This window comes from Argopecten irradians, chromosome 14 (assembly GCF_041381155.1).
Source record: "Argopecten irradians isolate NY chromosome 14, Ai_NY, whole genome shotgun sequence".
NCBI lineage: Eukaryota > Metazoa > Mollusca > Bivalvia > Pectinida > Pectinidae > Argopecten > Argopecten irradians.
In genome coordinates this window covers 35,939,988-35,953,077 of record NC_091147.1, presented here as the reverse complement: position 1 = coordinate 35,953,077, position 13,090 = coordinate 35,939,988, and the positions used below count along the sequence as shown (strand labels likewise).

General features: G+C 33.9%; 2 protein-coding genes and 1 non-coding gene across 3 annotated transcripts in view; 2 read left to right on the top strand and 1 right to left on the bottom strand.

Moving 5' to 3' along the window:
* The first annotated feature begins 226 nt into the window (after window positions 1-226).
* On the top strand, window positions 227-2,193 carry LOC138308138 (uncharacterized). The gene is made up of 2 exons (XM_069249080.1): window positions 227-669; window positions 1,635-2,193. Exons 1-2 carry the CDS (start codon window positions 282-284, stop codon window positions 1,916-1,918), a joined length of 672 nt encoding a protein of 223 aa, XP_069105181.1. The 5' UTR covers window positions 227-281; the 3' UTR covers window positions 1,919-2,193.
* Window positions 2,194-6,704: 4,511 nt separating this feature from the next.
* Window positions 6,705-6,778, bottom strand: Trnat-agu (transfer RNA threonine (anticodon AGU)). Its single transcript has one exon. It is a non-coding gene; the product is annotated as a tRNA-Thr (tRNA).
* A 250-nt stretch (window positions 6,779-7,028) lies between these two features.
* The window catches only part of LOC138307818 (angiomotin-like), a 31,914-nt gene continuing 25,852 nt past the window's right edge, over window positions 7,029-13,090 (top strand). Inside the window, exon 1 of the mRNA XM_069248720.1 lies at window positions 7,029-7,189. The gene's annotated coding sequence lies outside the window, so the exon portion shown is untranslated. The remainder of the gene's footprint in view (window positions 7,190-13,090) is intronic.

Genomic DNA, 13,090 nt, shown 5'->3' with positions numbered 1-13,090 from the left:
CAATCCTATAATGTACAAAATAATTAATCAAAGATAAAAACCAAGCATATGCGGAGACACATATATGACTCATATATCTTAAATAACGAACATTAAACTGCTTCATAATGCAATTTTTTTGTGGTAAACTTATGACAATCTGCACGGAAATAGAAATTCGAAATCCTACGTTTTGTATCACGTCACAAATGCAAAATTCTGGATTATCTCCCCTTTCCGACTATGACGTCATATTGGAAAGACGTATGTGACGTCATCACGTTTTTCGATTTCTTTTCCACATGTTGAAATCAAAGCGCACCCCTTTTTTGGCCTTTCTTCCCAAAGAAAACATGGGAAACAAAGTAGGCAAATACCTTGAAGAGAATGATGAACATCAAGAAAAAGAATATGAAATTTCATTCCTTCAGGGAAGAATGTCGGCGATGGAAATCAGAGAAAAGGTCATGGGTGAAGAGATTCCTACAGAGACTGATGCCAGTAAGAAGGAAGGAGGGATTGCATATTATGTTGGGTTTGAGGATAAGAAACCATTGCCACCACCCCCGGCAAGACTTCTTAATAGGCCACGTATTGTTAACAAAGCTTGTGCTGCCAGTGATCTCTACGACGATGATGAAAAACAACTAATGGCCGAGATATTACAAAACGACACCATGAGTCACAGAGGTAAGATTTCATGTTTTCTTAATTTTCAAAAGAAATGAAGAAGCTTTCTACGTAATGCAACACATATTTATTATCAACAGAACGACTAGCCTAATATGAGCATCTGAAATGGCAATGTATTGTGTGCAAGGATGTTTCTGGAGTAGCTTCAGGATTGTATTTCTTTTAAAAATGTAGTCTATATTGTCACTTTGATATCATTCTCGATATTCCATGGGCAGGGTTTGTGTTGAAGCCTTTCCCATATAATTTTTAAGCATATAAAATGAAAAGGATTTTAAGAATCCACTTTTTCTGCAAGCCCGTTTATCTGAGAAGGACCCCATTTATGGAACACCCAGAGCAAACCCTGGTGGATTATTATTATCAAAGCAATATCGAAGATTAAAAAAACAATTGCGATAAGACGGGGAAAATTCGGACCAGATAGAAATATGATTTCTTAACCAAAGTAGAATGTTGCAAGATTGTCAGAACGAAATTGTCATTTTTTACGGCTTTGTTTACTGTTACATTACTTTTGCGCCTTTTTCTGACGATCGGGGGAAGGGCATGCAAACAACACATCAGCCAATAATGGAAAATTTTCCGTTGATGTCATCCTCGAAACTCCGTGGGTTCCGATCACTTACGATCTCTTCACCATTGGAGTATCTCATTGTAAAACTGGATGCAACAGAACAAAACAGGTAATTCAGTCAATTTATGTACATCAAAAAAGCCGTATAACGGTACACTAGTACTTGGCTTTAATGTTAGGCGTCGCTTATCTCTGTAGTCTTCAGAGGAAATATTTGCTAGCCTGTGATTGGTCAAATGTTTTCCGCTGAGCTGCCTTCAATTTTACTATGAGATAGTCCAGGGGAGTAGAGATCGTAAGTGATCGGAACCCCTGGAATATCGAGGATGCGTTAATGTAAGACTGATGAGAAACAATGAGAGTGATTCACATTATATTTCTACAGGTATTTCGGCCGCTACACGCGAAGAACGACATGCTCTGGCGAGGCTTCGGCGAGAGGAAATTGCAATTCTAAAGAAAAATCGCCATGAGGCCAGAATGAGAGCGATTGAAGAGAGTAGCAGGCGAAGAGATGAATTAATGAAGCAAAGACGGTCGGCTCCCCATAGCAGGGCAAACCTCGTGTCTACAAGCGCTCATGTCCGGAAAGAAAAAGAAAATATGTCACACAACAGGGGGAATCTCGTCTCATCGAGCTACACTTATGTGCAAAGAACTTCGACATAATGGCATGTAATGTTATTGAATGTTCGATATTCTGACAGTATAAATCCCCAATAGGTTTTGTCTCTGAAATACAGCGAATCTGTGTGTTCAATTCGCTAATGTATGACCATGTTCATATTGAACTCATATTCAACTTCCGTAGATTTTGTCCAGGAGCCAAAGATGCTTTTGAAAAGCTAAAACGGAAGCTTATTAGATAGAGACATTAACCAAAGAAGAGAAACCGTATAAGTGTTTCTCTTAAATTGCGGTTTTATAAAACCTTTTTCTAGGTGTGAAAATACACAATATGACGCTTGAAGCCAGAATCTTAGAGTGAATTAAATCACAATTTAAGGTTTTCGGGCTTTAATTCATATCCCTAGAGATCATTTATATATAAATGTTAAAATGATATTTGTGTTTTGGTTATAAATATCGAATGCTAGGGTACAAGTAACTTGCGTATTTATAGTCACAAATGTCATATTTCGGAACGGTCTTTACCAATTTCGGTGATGACGACAACAGATAATTGTATCGCCTCGTGAGGATATAACAGTTAATAATTGATTCATCTGATTGATATGTATTCACGGCGTCTACTGTACATGTATACAGAAAATGGAGGAATGGGGCTTGGTGTTCATAGCACGCGCGAAGAACACAATATAGCCAACATTGAGATTTTGAGACACATTTGCGACCAAGCGTCTTTAGTACAGAAAATGAAAGCAAAACATTTAAGTAAATAATGGCAAAGTTAGTTTGTTCTCATTTGCAAAAAAAAAAACATATGAAAGATACAAATTATTGAGTCCCATTTAGGAAATCCAGTTATTCGTTGTTGGAGGGTTTGGGCTCACTCACGGAAATAAAGATGTAATAGTAACAAAGCTATACTGAAATGTTTTTGTCTGAAGGCAAATCTCATGTTCCTTCGAATTTAGATATTATTTCAACATAAATTTATCTTCTTGTTCATATATTTATTGTTAATGCAATCGTTAAGGTGTATTAAAATTCAGTCTGTAAAACGTTTATAATAAATATTGGAGAGTCTTATAAAGAGACCGTACATCATTCATGTCCGCTGCTAAATAAATATAACAAAAATAAAAGACATTAATAAAAGAAACTTAAATTGTACATTGCACTTTATATAAGGCCAACTGGTTGTCGACTTTTCCGAGTTCGTATTAACCAAGTATCGTTATACTTACGTGTATTCTTCATATTTGGCAAGTACATGAACATCGCGTAGCTTGTCAAGACCTGCTGCCTTAACCGTTATGCGTGCGTGGAGCATTAGGGTATTTGCAACATTTCGGAGAAGACGATTAACTCTCTGTTGTTAAGGAACACAATCAAATGAAATATTTTCCATGTTCATAACATGATTGTTTATGCATCGGTTACGAGGAGGAAGAAACACACAGGTGTTGCCCATAAAAGTAACAATTGTTTTGTTATTTACGCGAGTAACTGACAAATGTTGCTCAATGTCATAATTGTATCCGGTCACTGTATATCTAAGAAAAAATATATGTGAACCTAATGAAACATATCGGTGGGTTTTTTTTCCAATTATATACCACAAGGCATGATTGTCCACTTGCTGTAGTTGTTTTTGTGTGTGTGTTTTTGTTTTTTTTTCTATAGGTTATCTTGTTGATCACTATCACACAGTCCAGTTTTTATTTTGGGAACTTTGTTGTCGTCGTCTTTTCTCGTTCAATTAAATATTTGAACATTGATGTTACTATTTTTTAACGTCATAGGGGTATGAAAGAAATTTAGAAATGATAATTATGAATGTCGTCATATCATTATGCAACCCTGCTCGATCTGAACATACCGGCTTCACACCATCGGCACATTGTTGTGTAACTCAAAATAATAATGAATTAATTGTCTTGCTAAAACGTAAACAAATTAATCTTTTAAAAGACATTTTTTTTAAATAGTAGAATCCATTGATGCACATTTTAGTCTAGTTCATGTGTATTAAATTTGCAATATTAAAGTTTAAACATTACGTGCTTTAACGTTTTTAGGTAATGAAATTTTCTAAAATGAAGTACCAAAAATGTGCAGAAGGACCCTTTTTTCTTTCAAATATGCTTTTTTTAACATTTCAGTCGGCGAAAATGGGGGGGGGGGGGGGGGGCAGGGATGGGGGGGGGAGCACGGCGAAAATGGTGGGGGCAAAAAAACAGGTTTGCCCCTCCTTCCTGGGGAACGGGGGGGGGGTAATTTTTTCCATCAGTATATATTTCGTATCATCGGAATAGAATTTTCTATCAACAACATGAAGGTTTACATAGACCCAAGCACATCACTGTATATAACTAATTTCGTCAGTTTAATGTTTTAAACGCCGTCCTTTCTGGATGGTCGAGTTATAATCAAGCTTAACTTAAAACAGTTGATTTTTAATACGGAATTTATAAATACCACGAATATATTTTACAACTTTGGCCCCGGGGCATTTTTCCCATTCAAGGCAGAACATTTAGACGAGTTACTCCCCCTTGTACTTAAGTTCGACAAATTCATTGTTTCGCCTCTTAAAATGCGGAAAAAACATCTAAAACTTCACTAAATTAGGTGTGTATATCAAAATTGGAAAAAAATACCGCAACAGGGGATTAGAATTACAAATGTACGTGCTATGATTCATTATTCGTTTTACGTTCTTTAATGCGTCTGGTTCTATAAGTGTATACAATGTAATCATGTACATGCATAGACTAGGATCGCATCGTCATTGAAATAAAGCTGTTTACAGAGAGTAATGATTTGTCTCAACATTTTCTTCAGGTTTGAAAGCATGGTTTATAATACTGTTACAAAACGATAAAATTTCGATGTTTCGATGACTACATGTACGATGTGTATAATCATCAGGCATAATGACCAGGCATCATAAACAATGGAAGTCGAAGATCGGTTGCATACTCTATGTGCCCCTAGTCTCAATTTAATTGAACCACTGTGACGTATCCAGATGCATCCTTTGTTTGATCTATCGCTTCAGGAGATTTTTCTGTCTGCCTATTACTTGCGAGTTTTCTAAGTCGATTACATTTTCTTGTTTCTGTGACATCTAGCTGTGACTCCGTCATTTTTTCTTTCCATTGGAATTGTTTTTTAATTGTCTGGAATTAAATTAGAACGAATAGACGTACCTGGCCGAAAGGTATAGGTGCCTCTATGTCCAGTGGAGCATTGCCTCAGAAAATTACTCGGCGGACACAATTTTCTTACTTTTTTTGTAGGTTTCCAATTTTTTAAACGTACACAAAACAAACATATACCGGCCATTCCGTACCGTTCATATGGTGTTAAGTTCACAAGTTGGAAACTTGCCGTATAACTTTCCTTCGAAAAGACCTTCATATGTGAAAAAATGATGTCTCACTGTGAATTTGATATTTTATATGGTTTAGTTTTATTGCCTTGTAGTTCAGAGATATAAAACAAGTACGACAAAATACAACAGTTATAATAACGGCCACCGTTCTCTAGAATATTAAAAAAATCACTAAAATTTGGCTTGATTATTTTTGTCTCTACTACATGCCTGATTCTAAGTTTTTAAACTAGGGGGAGATAATCTAGTAAAGAACTCTGCTGAGAAAGTCTTATCAACAACTTAGGGTCTGGTGGCCAGTCTAGTCTCTCATGTACGACGCATAGGCTATTAGCAATTTTTACATCCGATCTTGTGGACGCATTCTGTGACATTTTCTTTGTGTGTTTCTGAGGATGTACAGGATGGTTTTCGTTGTCCTGAGTGATTTATCAGTATATTCACTTCACCTACAAAATATCTAATTATTATTCAAGACAGAATAAATTCGGTTCCCTGATATAACTAGTATATCCTTAATGTATAGTAGATGTGTAATACGTATTGCACTTCTACACTGTAGTGCTATTTACATGCATATCTCTACTACTGTTTGAATGTTTGAATGTTTGCGAGAATAAAACAATTGTCATTTGTCATTGTCATGTACCTGGATTGATATACATCACTATTTTATTTTTATTTTTTATTTTTTTTTTTTTTTTTTTTTTTGTCTGTTGTTGGTTTCGTTTGGTTTTCCTTGATATTCTGATGTATAAGTTGCATGCATTATTGTTTTTCTTTCTTTCATATATTCTAATATCTAAAGGTTGTCTGCTTGTTTTTCACTTAAAAGTTGAGTCTATGAAGTCTTTCTTATTTATCTAAAGCGTATCATCAACGTCATCAACATCACGTATGTCACTGGATTTCCAATCGCAGTTCCGAAGTGTTGTCGATATTTTTCCTCGGAAACTAAAGCACACATTATACGCCTATAACACAGAGAATGAGAATATGGAGCAGTTCCGAAATCGCCATGCATCGAGTTTCCATCCTCGACTTTTATTTCGTAGACAATTTGTACACTTTTAATACCTTTGTGTCATTTCGTTGGTAAACGTGTCTGTGTCTGCTCTATAAATGTATACGAATGTCACATATACATATTTACTGGTTGCGATAATAATTATATTATTACATAACTAATACTGATATTTTTTTTTTAATATAGAACGAATATACGTACCCGGCCTACTATACCTTTCGGCCATTTTCTGTCTAAAAGTCTTTCGAGCTACAATATTGCAGCTATTTTTAATAGTGCGATTTTTTTTTTATTTATGTTATAACACTGCATATTTTTTTCAGTTATTTATCATTTATTGTTCTTGGGTGTTTGACACGTACAGAAGACAAAAAAAAATGTAAAACATAAAAAAAAATAAAAAGAGGCTCCAGAGGGAGTCGAACCCTCGACCTCCAGTTTACTAGACTGGCGCTCTAACCAACTGAGCTATGGAGCCGTTATGGTTAAGAAGAAACATTTTTTGTCTATATACCTGGCAAAATATTACAAGCGTTATTTCTCGTTAAATAATGTTTAATGGCATAGATACTTAAACTATATTTACTTAAATAAAAATACAAGATAAAATGCAACTAATAGGTAAGATATTCCGTGTCAATGCGTTCAGATTATCTATTTCAACGTAAGAGATTCACGCATTTTCTCTACGTTGTGAGTGTTCGAAATGAATGCGTCGACTTCAACCGGTTAATGTTGTCAAAATCGGCAGATAATGACGTCATACAAGGAATCTTCTCATTTATTGTGTGTGGAGGGGGTACCGGTGAAGATTTAAAAGAATTGCCTTGGTGTTGACGTCATTGTAAAGGCCTTCATCCTGGCAGAATCAAGAGAGCCTTTCAATTCGGTATGTTGCATTTAATTAACTGTTAACGAGCATGATGCATGCATGACGACCAACAGGTGCTTGCAACCGTTTGTTGCACAGCTGATGGAATCCGTTCCGTTATGCCACCGATATGTACTGTAGGCATAGGCTTAAAATTTATTTCAAAAGCCAGGTCCAGCATTTCCGGTCTAGTAGTTCGAATTCTGCTGATCTTGGCTGTGCATACCTTTTATGATATGTTGAACTGAATAAATAATACAATTTTAATTGTCGTAATTAGTGATAATTATAATTTGTGCATGCACTATGATGAAGAAAATTTGCTATTTCAATTGTAACAGGAGAGGAGAAAATATAGTGGTCAAACTGAAATTCGAATTAAGGACCTCTGAATAATAGCTGAATGCTCTACCGCTGAGCTTCTGTATGTACATGTACCTGGTCACCGATAATAGATTATGATGACCCAGTCCAATCCTGCTACAGTCCTTCCTTCATTTTAAAGACTTCTCCCTCAAAGACGTACAAAACCCTTATACCATCGCTATACGGATTGTATTTTAATTAGATGATTGTAATTTTGTAACAGTAGAGGAAAAAATGTACCGAACAGATCTAGACCAGGATTTGAGAACCTGAGACCTTCAAACACTATAGTTGAATGCTACTGACTATAGGGTTGGATATACCAGTCCTCGATACCAATATAGTACTATCGTCACTTGCTTTAAAGATGCTCCACCGCAGACAAAGCATAAATGATATTTATCATTTGAACAACAATTGGTGTTTAATCGTGTATATATATGCCTAATTAACACACAAAATAACACAAAAGAATTTTTTCGCCTTTGTTGCATGCGCGATCATTACTTCATTCCATATAGGATATAGTGGTAAGGAATTTTTTCGGGATGCAATTAATTATTTTTCATATTTTTAACTTGAAGTAAAATTAGAAGCTCAAACTTTTCAATGTTGGTAATGGTGTAAAGTAAGTAACGTTTGTAACTGAAGAAAAATATTAAATCGTCTGCTCCTGTTTTGGATAGTGAAAAAATACTATTTGTCAGCGGTCGAGCATCTTTAAAAAATACTTGTACATATACCTGTTGATAAGCTTAGTTCCACTTTCCAATGATAGTCATTAGTGACAGCACAATTTAAAAATCATGTCTAAATATGACACCAACACCAGATCTAGAAGATGGAACTATAATTTATGGTAAATTATACTTTAATGTTGTTTTGGTATCTCAGTATCATCATTTGAAGCAACAATTAAGATCAAGGTCTGCTCTTGAATTTGTTGGCCATGAGGCAACACCTTGACCAGCAGGAATACCATGTATTATACTTAGAATGCCTAGTTGTACTTAGGGAGACTTTGGGACCAAGCTGGTGATCAGCGAATTACAATGAGGATATCGTCATGATCATATTTTTATTATCGATGTGTGGGTTAATAGACATGGGCATGATCGAATCAGCTTCAGAGTCTAATATGGAGGAGATGTACGTGTCTAAATTTGTTTATTGTAATAACTAACAATATCAAGTATGGCTTGGTGACTTTTGTATGAGTGACTGTTCTCTATTAGTTCATACGTACACCGTCGCCTATACACATTACATTTGGTTACATTTAAAGCATCTCAAATACAAGATCCCAGTCCTGAGCTCCAAGAATGTATTTTTGTCCCCTCATGCAGGCTCACTGCAGGCAGGCTATATATATATATATATATATATGTTGAGATCTTGGATCATGTATAATTGTGTCCTTGTGAGATGTATTTGCAATTTACATATTCTAGAGTTTATATCTGCTCTTGCTGATTGGTATTGATTGTTAGTCCTGACATCATTTGTTTACAAGCACATGCGTTTTGCTTAAAACTTAAAATGATAATTAAGTCATAATTGATACATCCGTGAGGGTAAATAAATCTGTAATATGCAAAGAGGCCAAGACGGAAATAAAGATAAAAATAAAAGTCGTACTATATATGCACTTTTTAGGAAAACAGCGGAAATTGCATAATAAATTGCGACTATCATAATTATATGCATGCACGTATACATAATGTATAACATATATCTATTAAAATGGCCACCTGTATGTGAGTCTAATTATATAATATATGTAATTAGCTTATAAAGACATGCAATCTCTGTAGTCAAGAGCAAAGGTATATTATTTTACTGATGAGATACATGTACCGTATTCGACCCAATAAACGCTCGTGTCCCTATAAGCACCCCTCTCCCTTTTTTAGGCCTCAATTTCAATTACCCAGGCATAAATAAGGACCAAAACTACATAAAACGGTATAAATTTGCAATAATTTTGACTTATTAGCACCTTTTCATTTTTGTCAATTTTTTAAGCGCCCTGGGCGCTTATTGGGTCGAATACGGTATACGTTTATAAAAGTTCTATAAAAAATAGCAAAAAATTGTCACTGTAGTTCAATAATGGCTTCTATAGCTAATGCAGACTTTTACAGATTGCACACTCTTTCTTCCTCTATGGAGGATCTTTGTTATAAAACTGTTATTTTTGTAAGATCGACCTTTATTCTTGACAGCATTTAGTTGAAGCACTTGAATTGCATTTGGTTTAAAAAAAAAAATACAGAAACTATCAAAATGTTGAAAAAAATATTTTTTTAGCATGGTCATTGCAAATGATAATTAGTTAGCACCCTGATATATTTTAATTGTGCTCACATTTTTTTTTATTAATTATTTAAATTTTTCTTTAATATGTACATCACTGATATTTAAAAAAAAAAAAATTTACGCAAGATGATAATTAATTGTAACTTAATGTTATTGATAATATTGATACTAAATATATATAGGCCATACGAAAAAAATTGTGTTTCCGGTAACCCAACCGACCCTTTATAATCAGTGCTTATACTTAAAAACATTTTATCAGTTTTTTCCTCAAGCAAACAAATAAAAACCTAAATTTTGTTTGGTTTTGCACAAAGTCAGTAATTTTGGTACAAATTCTGTAAATTTAAGACGGCAATAATCCCTGGGAAATAAATCCATGGTATATAAGGTTGAATAAAGTCTATTTCAGTTTTTCACTGCAAGAAAGTGGGATGAAGAGAAAAAGTATTTTAAAAAAAAAAATCCCTACCTACCAAGAAGCTCAAACTTCTCAATGGTGGTGATGGTGTAAAGTAAGTAACTTTTGTAACTGAAGAAAAATACTTAATCGCCTGCTCCTGATTTTGATAGTGAAAAAATACTGTTTGTCAGCAATGGAGCATCTTTAAATAATTTTATTGATAATATAATTACATACACATGCACCTATCATACAAATATATAAAACTAAACAGTAGCACATACACCTGTAGATATGTGCCATACAAAGTAGATAACTGATGAGATAAAAGCGGAATGTATTTTATCATCCACGGAGAATGATAACATGTAGTTGTGGGAGGATAATCTATCTCCGACTGTCATATCAAAGTCAGATTTACCTGTCCAAGGAAGGTGTTAATTTGTCTTAGGGAGGAAAGAATCCTCACGTTCACGATTGATCGTTATTGTCAAACCTTTTTATGACATATCAATCAAATTATTTCGCTGTTCTGAAGACGAAAACGTCATTTTAGCATCCATAATTAAATTCAACAATTCTGATTAAGAATTATGTAATTAGGAATTAACATGCATGTACGTATAAAACAATTAATTTTGATACGTTTTTTGATGTAAATTTAATTTTGAAAGGAATTTAAGTTTGATTTGGATTATTTCAAGGAAAGAAAATGTGTATATACACAAAAGAATGCCACTGTGTAAAATTGACATGTAGGGTTATAATAAATTATTACAATTAATTGATACTTCAGATTTAATTTTAAGTTGGTCTGCAAGACCATCGGTAGACTATGCATAATTTACTAAAAATGCAATTGTGTCATTCTTTATTAATTTTTATTGCATGGAGTCAAACAAAATATATATGCATGTAAGAAGCCTGTACATATTTAGTGTTCATTCCTCGGTGATTTGTTGAATGCTACCTGATGTATAAGATATTACTAGTTGTTTTGATTATCTCCCTTTAACAAGGATTTAAAGAACACACCATACATGATATCTGTTATTGAAAGTTTCACATGTTTTAGGGATTTTTTTTATGAATTTAAAAGTATGACATCTATAAGATAAATACAGTAAAATAACTTTCAAATAACAATCTATAACTTTATGTGTTGTATTTACTTGTACAAATGTATATACTGTATATATGTATTATAAGTGAGTAAGATTTTAGGCTACATTTAGGCCATTTTGCCAGAACTCTTCCCAAATCTAAAATATCCTAATTAAAATTTTTGAAAATCCTTAAACATTCCAATAGAAGTTGTCCTAACTAAGGTTTGGTAAAAATCCCAAAATGTCCTTAAGATTTTGAAACCAATCTATAACACTACTGTATACCTGGTATATCTACATAACAATTGCAACCCTTTGTACAAATTTCTCTTAAATTAATTTAATATTATTTATATAACTCTAGATGTAGGAACTATTAGGAGAAGAAAGTTAGATCACCTTAATGGGATTCTAATGACTTCATAAATCTGACATGATGATGGAAAGGACCGAGTTCCACAAAGTTGGTCAGGTGTGACAGGTAATTTTACCGCGTCTCTACCTGACGATGTTGGCTGACACAGGTATATATCTTCAAGCATATTATAGAAAACCCATTAACATAATTTATGAAGGAATGCCGAATACATAATACCTGTTAGATTTTTAAATTGAACATGACATGCGAATGCCTCGACATTACATCCAAAACATGGCTGGGTAACCAGCTTCTGAATATTTAAGATTAAAATCACCCCTTTAAAGTTATTGTCGACTAGTTGTCTACTAGAACAGATCAGTCTATTCTTAAGTTTTAGGGATGACAGAAATTAAGTTAATTTATTCATAGCAGTTAACAAATCTGAAATTTTGTGGCCACTTTTAAGGCATACCAAGTATATGTCCACAACATATCATCATTCACTTTTTTGACTTTGACAATCTTTTCTTGTCACATTACTGAATTCTTTTTTTGCATATTATGATATAATTTAAGATGGCCAATGTATATGTCTATATGAAGGACCGGAAACTGCTTAAATTAATTATCATATTGTTTTAGGAGGACAAATCTAGCAACAGACTTTAATGAGATATTTTCTGGAAACATGTAGGTCCCATTTACATCTAAAATATAATAATAGCTATTGCCGACATCATAGTAAGAAGAAAAAAATTTGAATTTTTTTAACCTTTTGAAAAGTATATATAGAACTGTATTTTTTGTTAGTTTAGTTGGTTTTGTATATATAGAGCCAGGGTCATTTAAGGATTTGCTAGGTTTATAGATGAAGGAAATGCCGGAGTACCCAGAGATAAAACATCAACCAGCAGTCAGAATCTCTCGACCAAGAGCTTGAGGTGGTAGCTAGGCTTATTGTGATATGTCGAGACATCTTAACGACTCAGTTACCATGGCCCCTATATAATTATAGGTATTATATAGGTATAATATAACAGTAGATCATTGATCAGATACACTGTATACAGTGGAACTTGGTTGATACGAACTCGGATAATTCGACAACCTGGCTTAATACGAAGTACTTTGACAGTCCTGGCCAAATTCCCTCTTTATCTTTAATTAAACAACTCGGATAATTCGAATTCGGAAAACTTGTAGAACTCGGATAATACGAAGTAAAGTTTGGTTCCGAAGACAAAATTCATACATAAAATGTTCTTATAACTCGAAATGAGATTTTTTGGAAACGAGATTGCCGAAAATGCCGATTTCTTTTTCATAAATCTGCCGTAAAACAGCATATCAAAATATATATCAAG

Excerpts from the sequence above, each read along its gene's own strand:
- LOC138308138 (XM_069249080.1), top strand. The coding sequence starts at position 282 with ATGTTGAAATCAAAGCGCACCCCTTTTTTGGCCTTTCTTCCCAAAGAA. Across the intron at positions 670-1,634 it reads CGACACCATGAGTCACAGAG|GTATTTCGGCCGCTACACGC; the intron begins GTAAGATTTCAT and ends ATATTTCTACAG.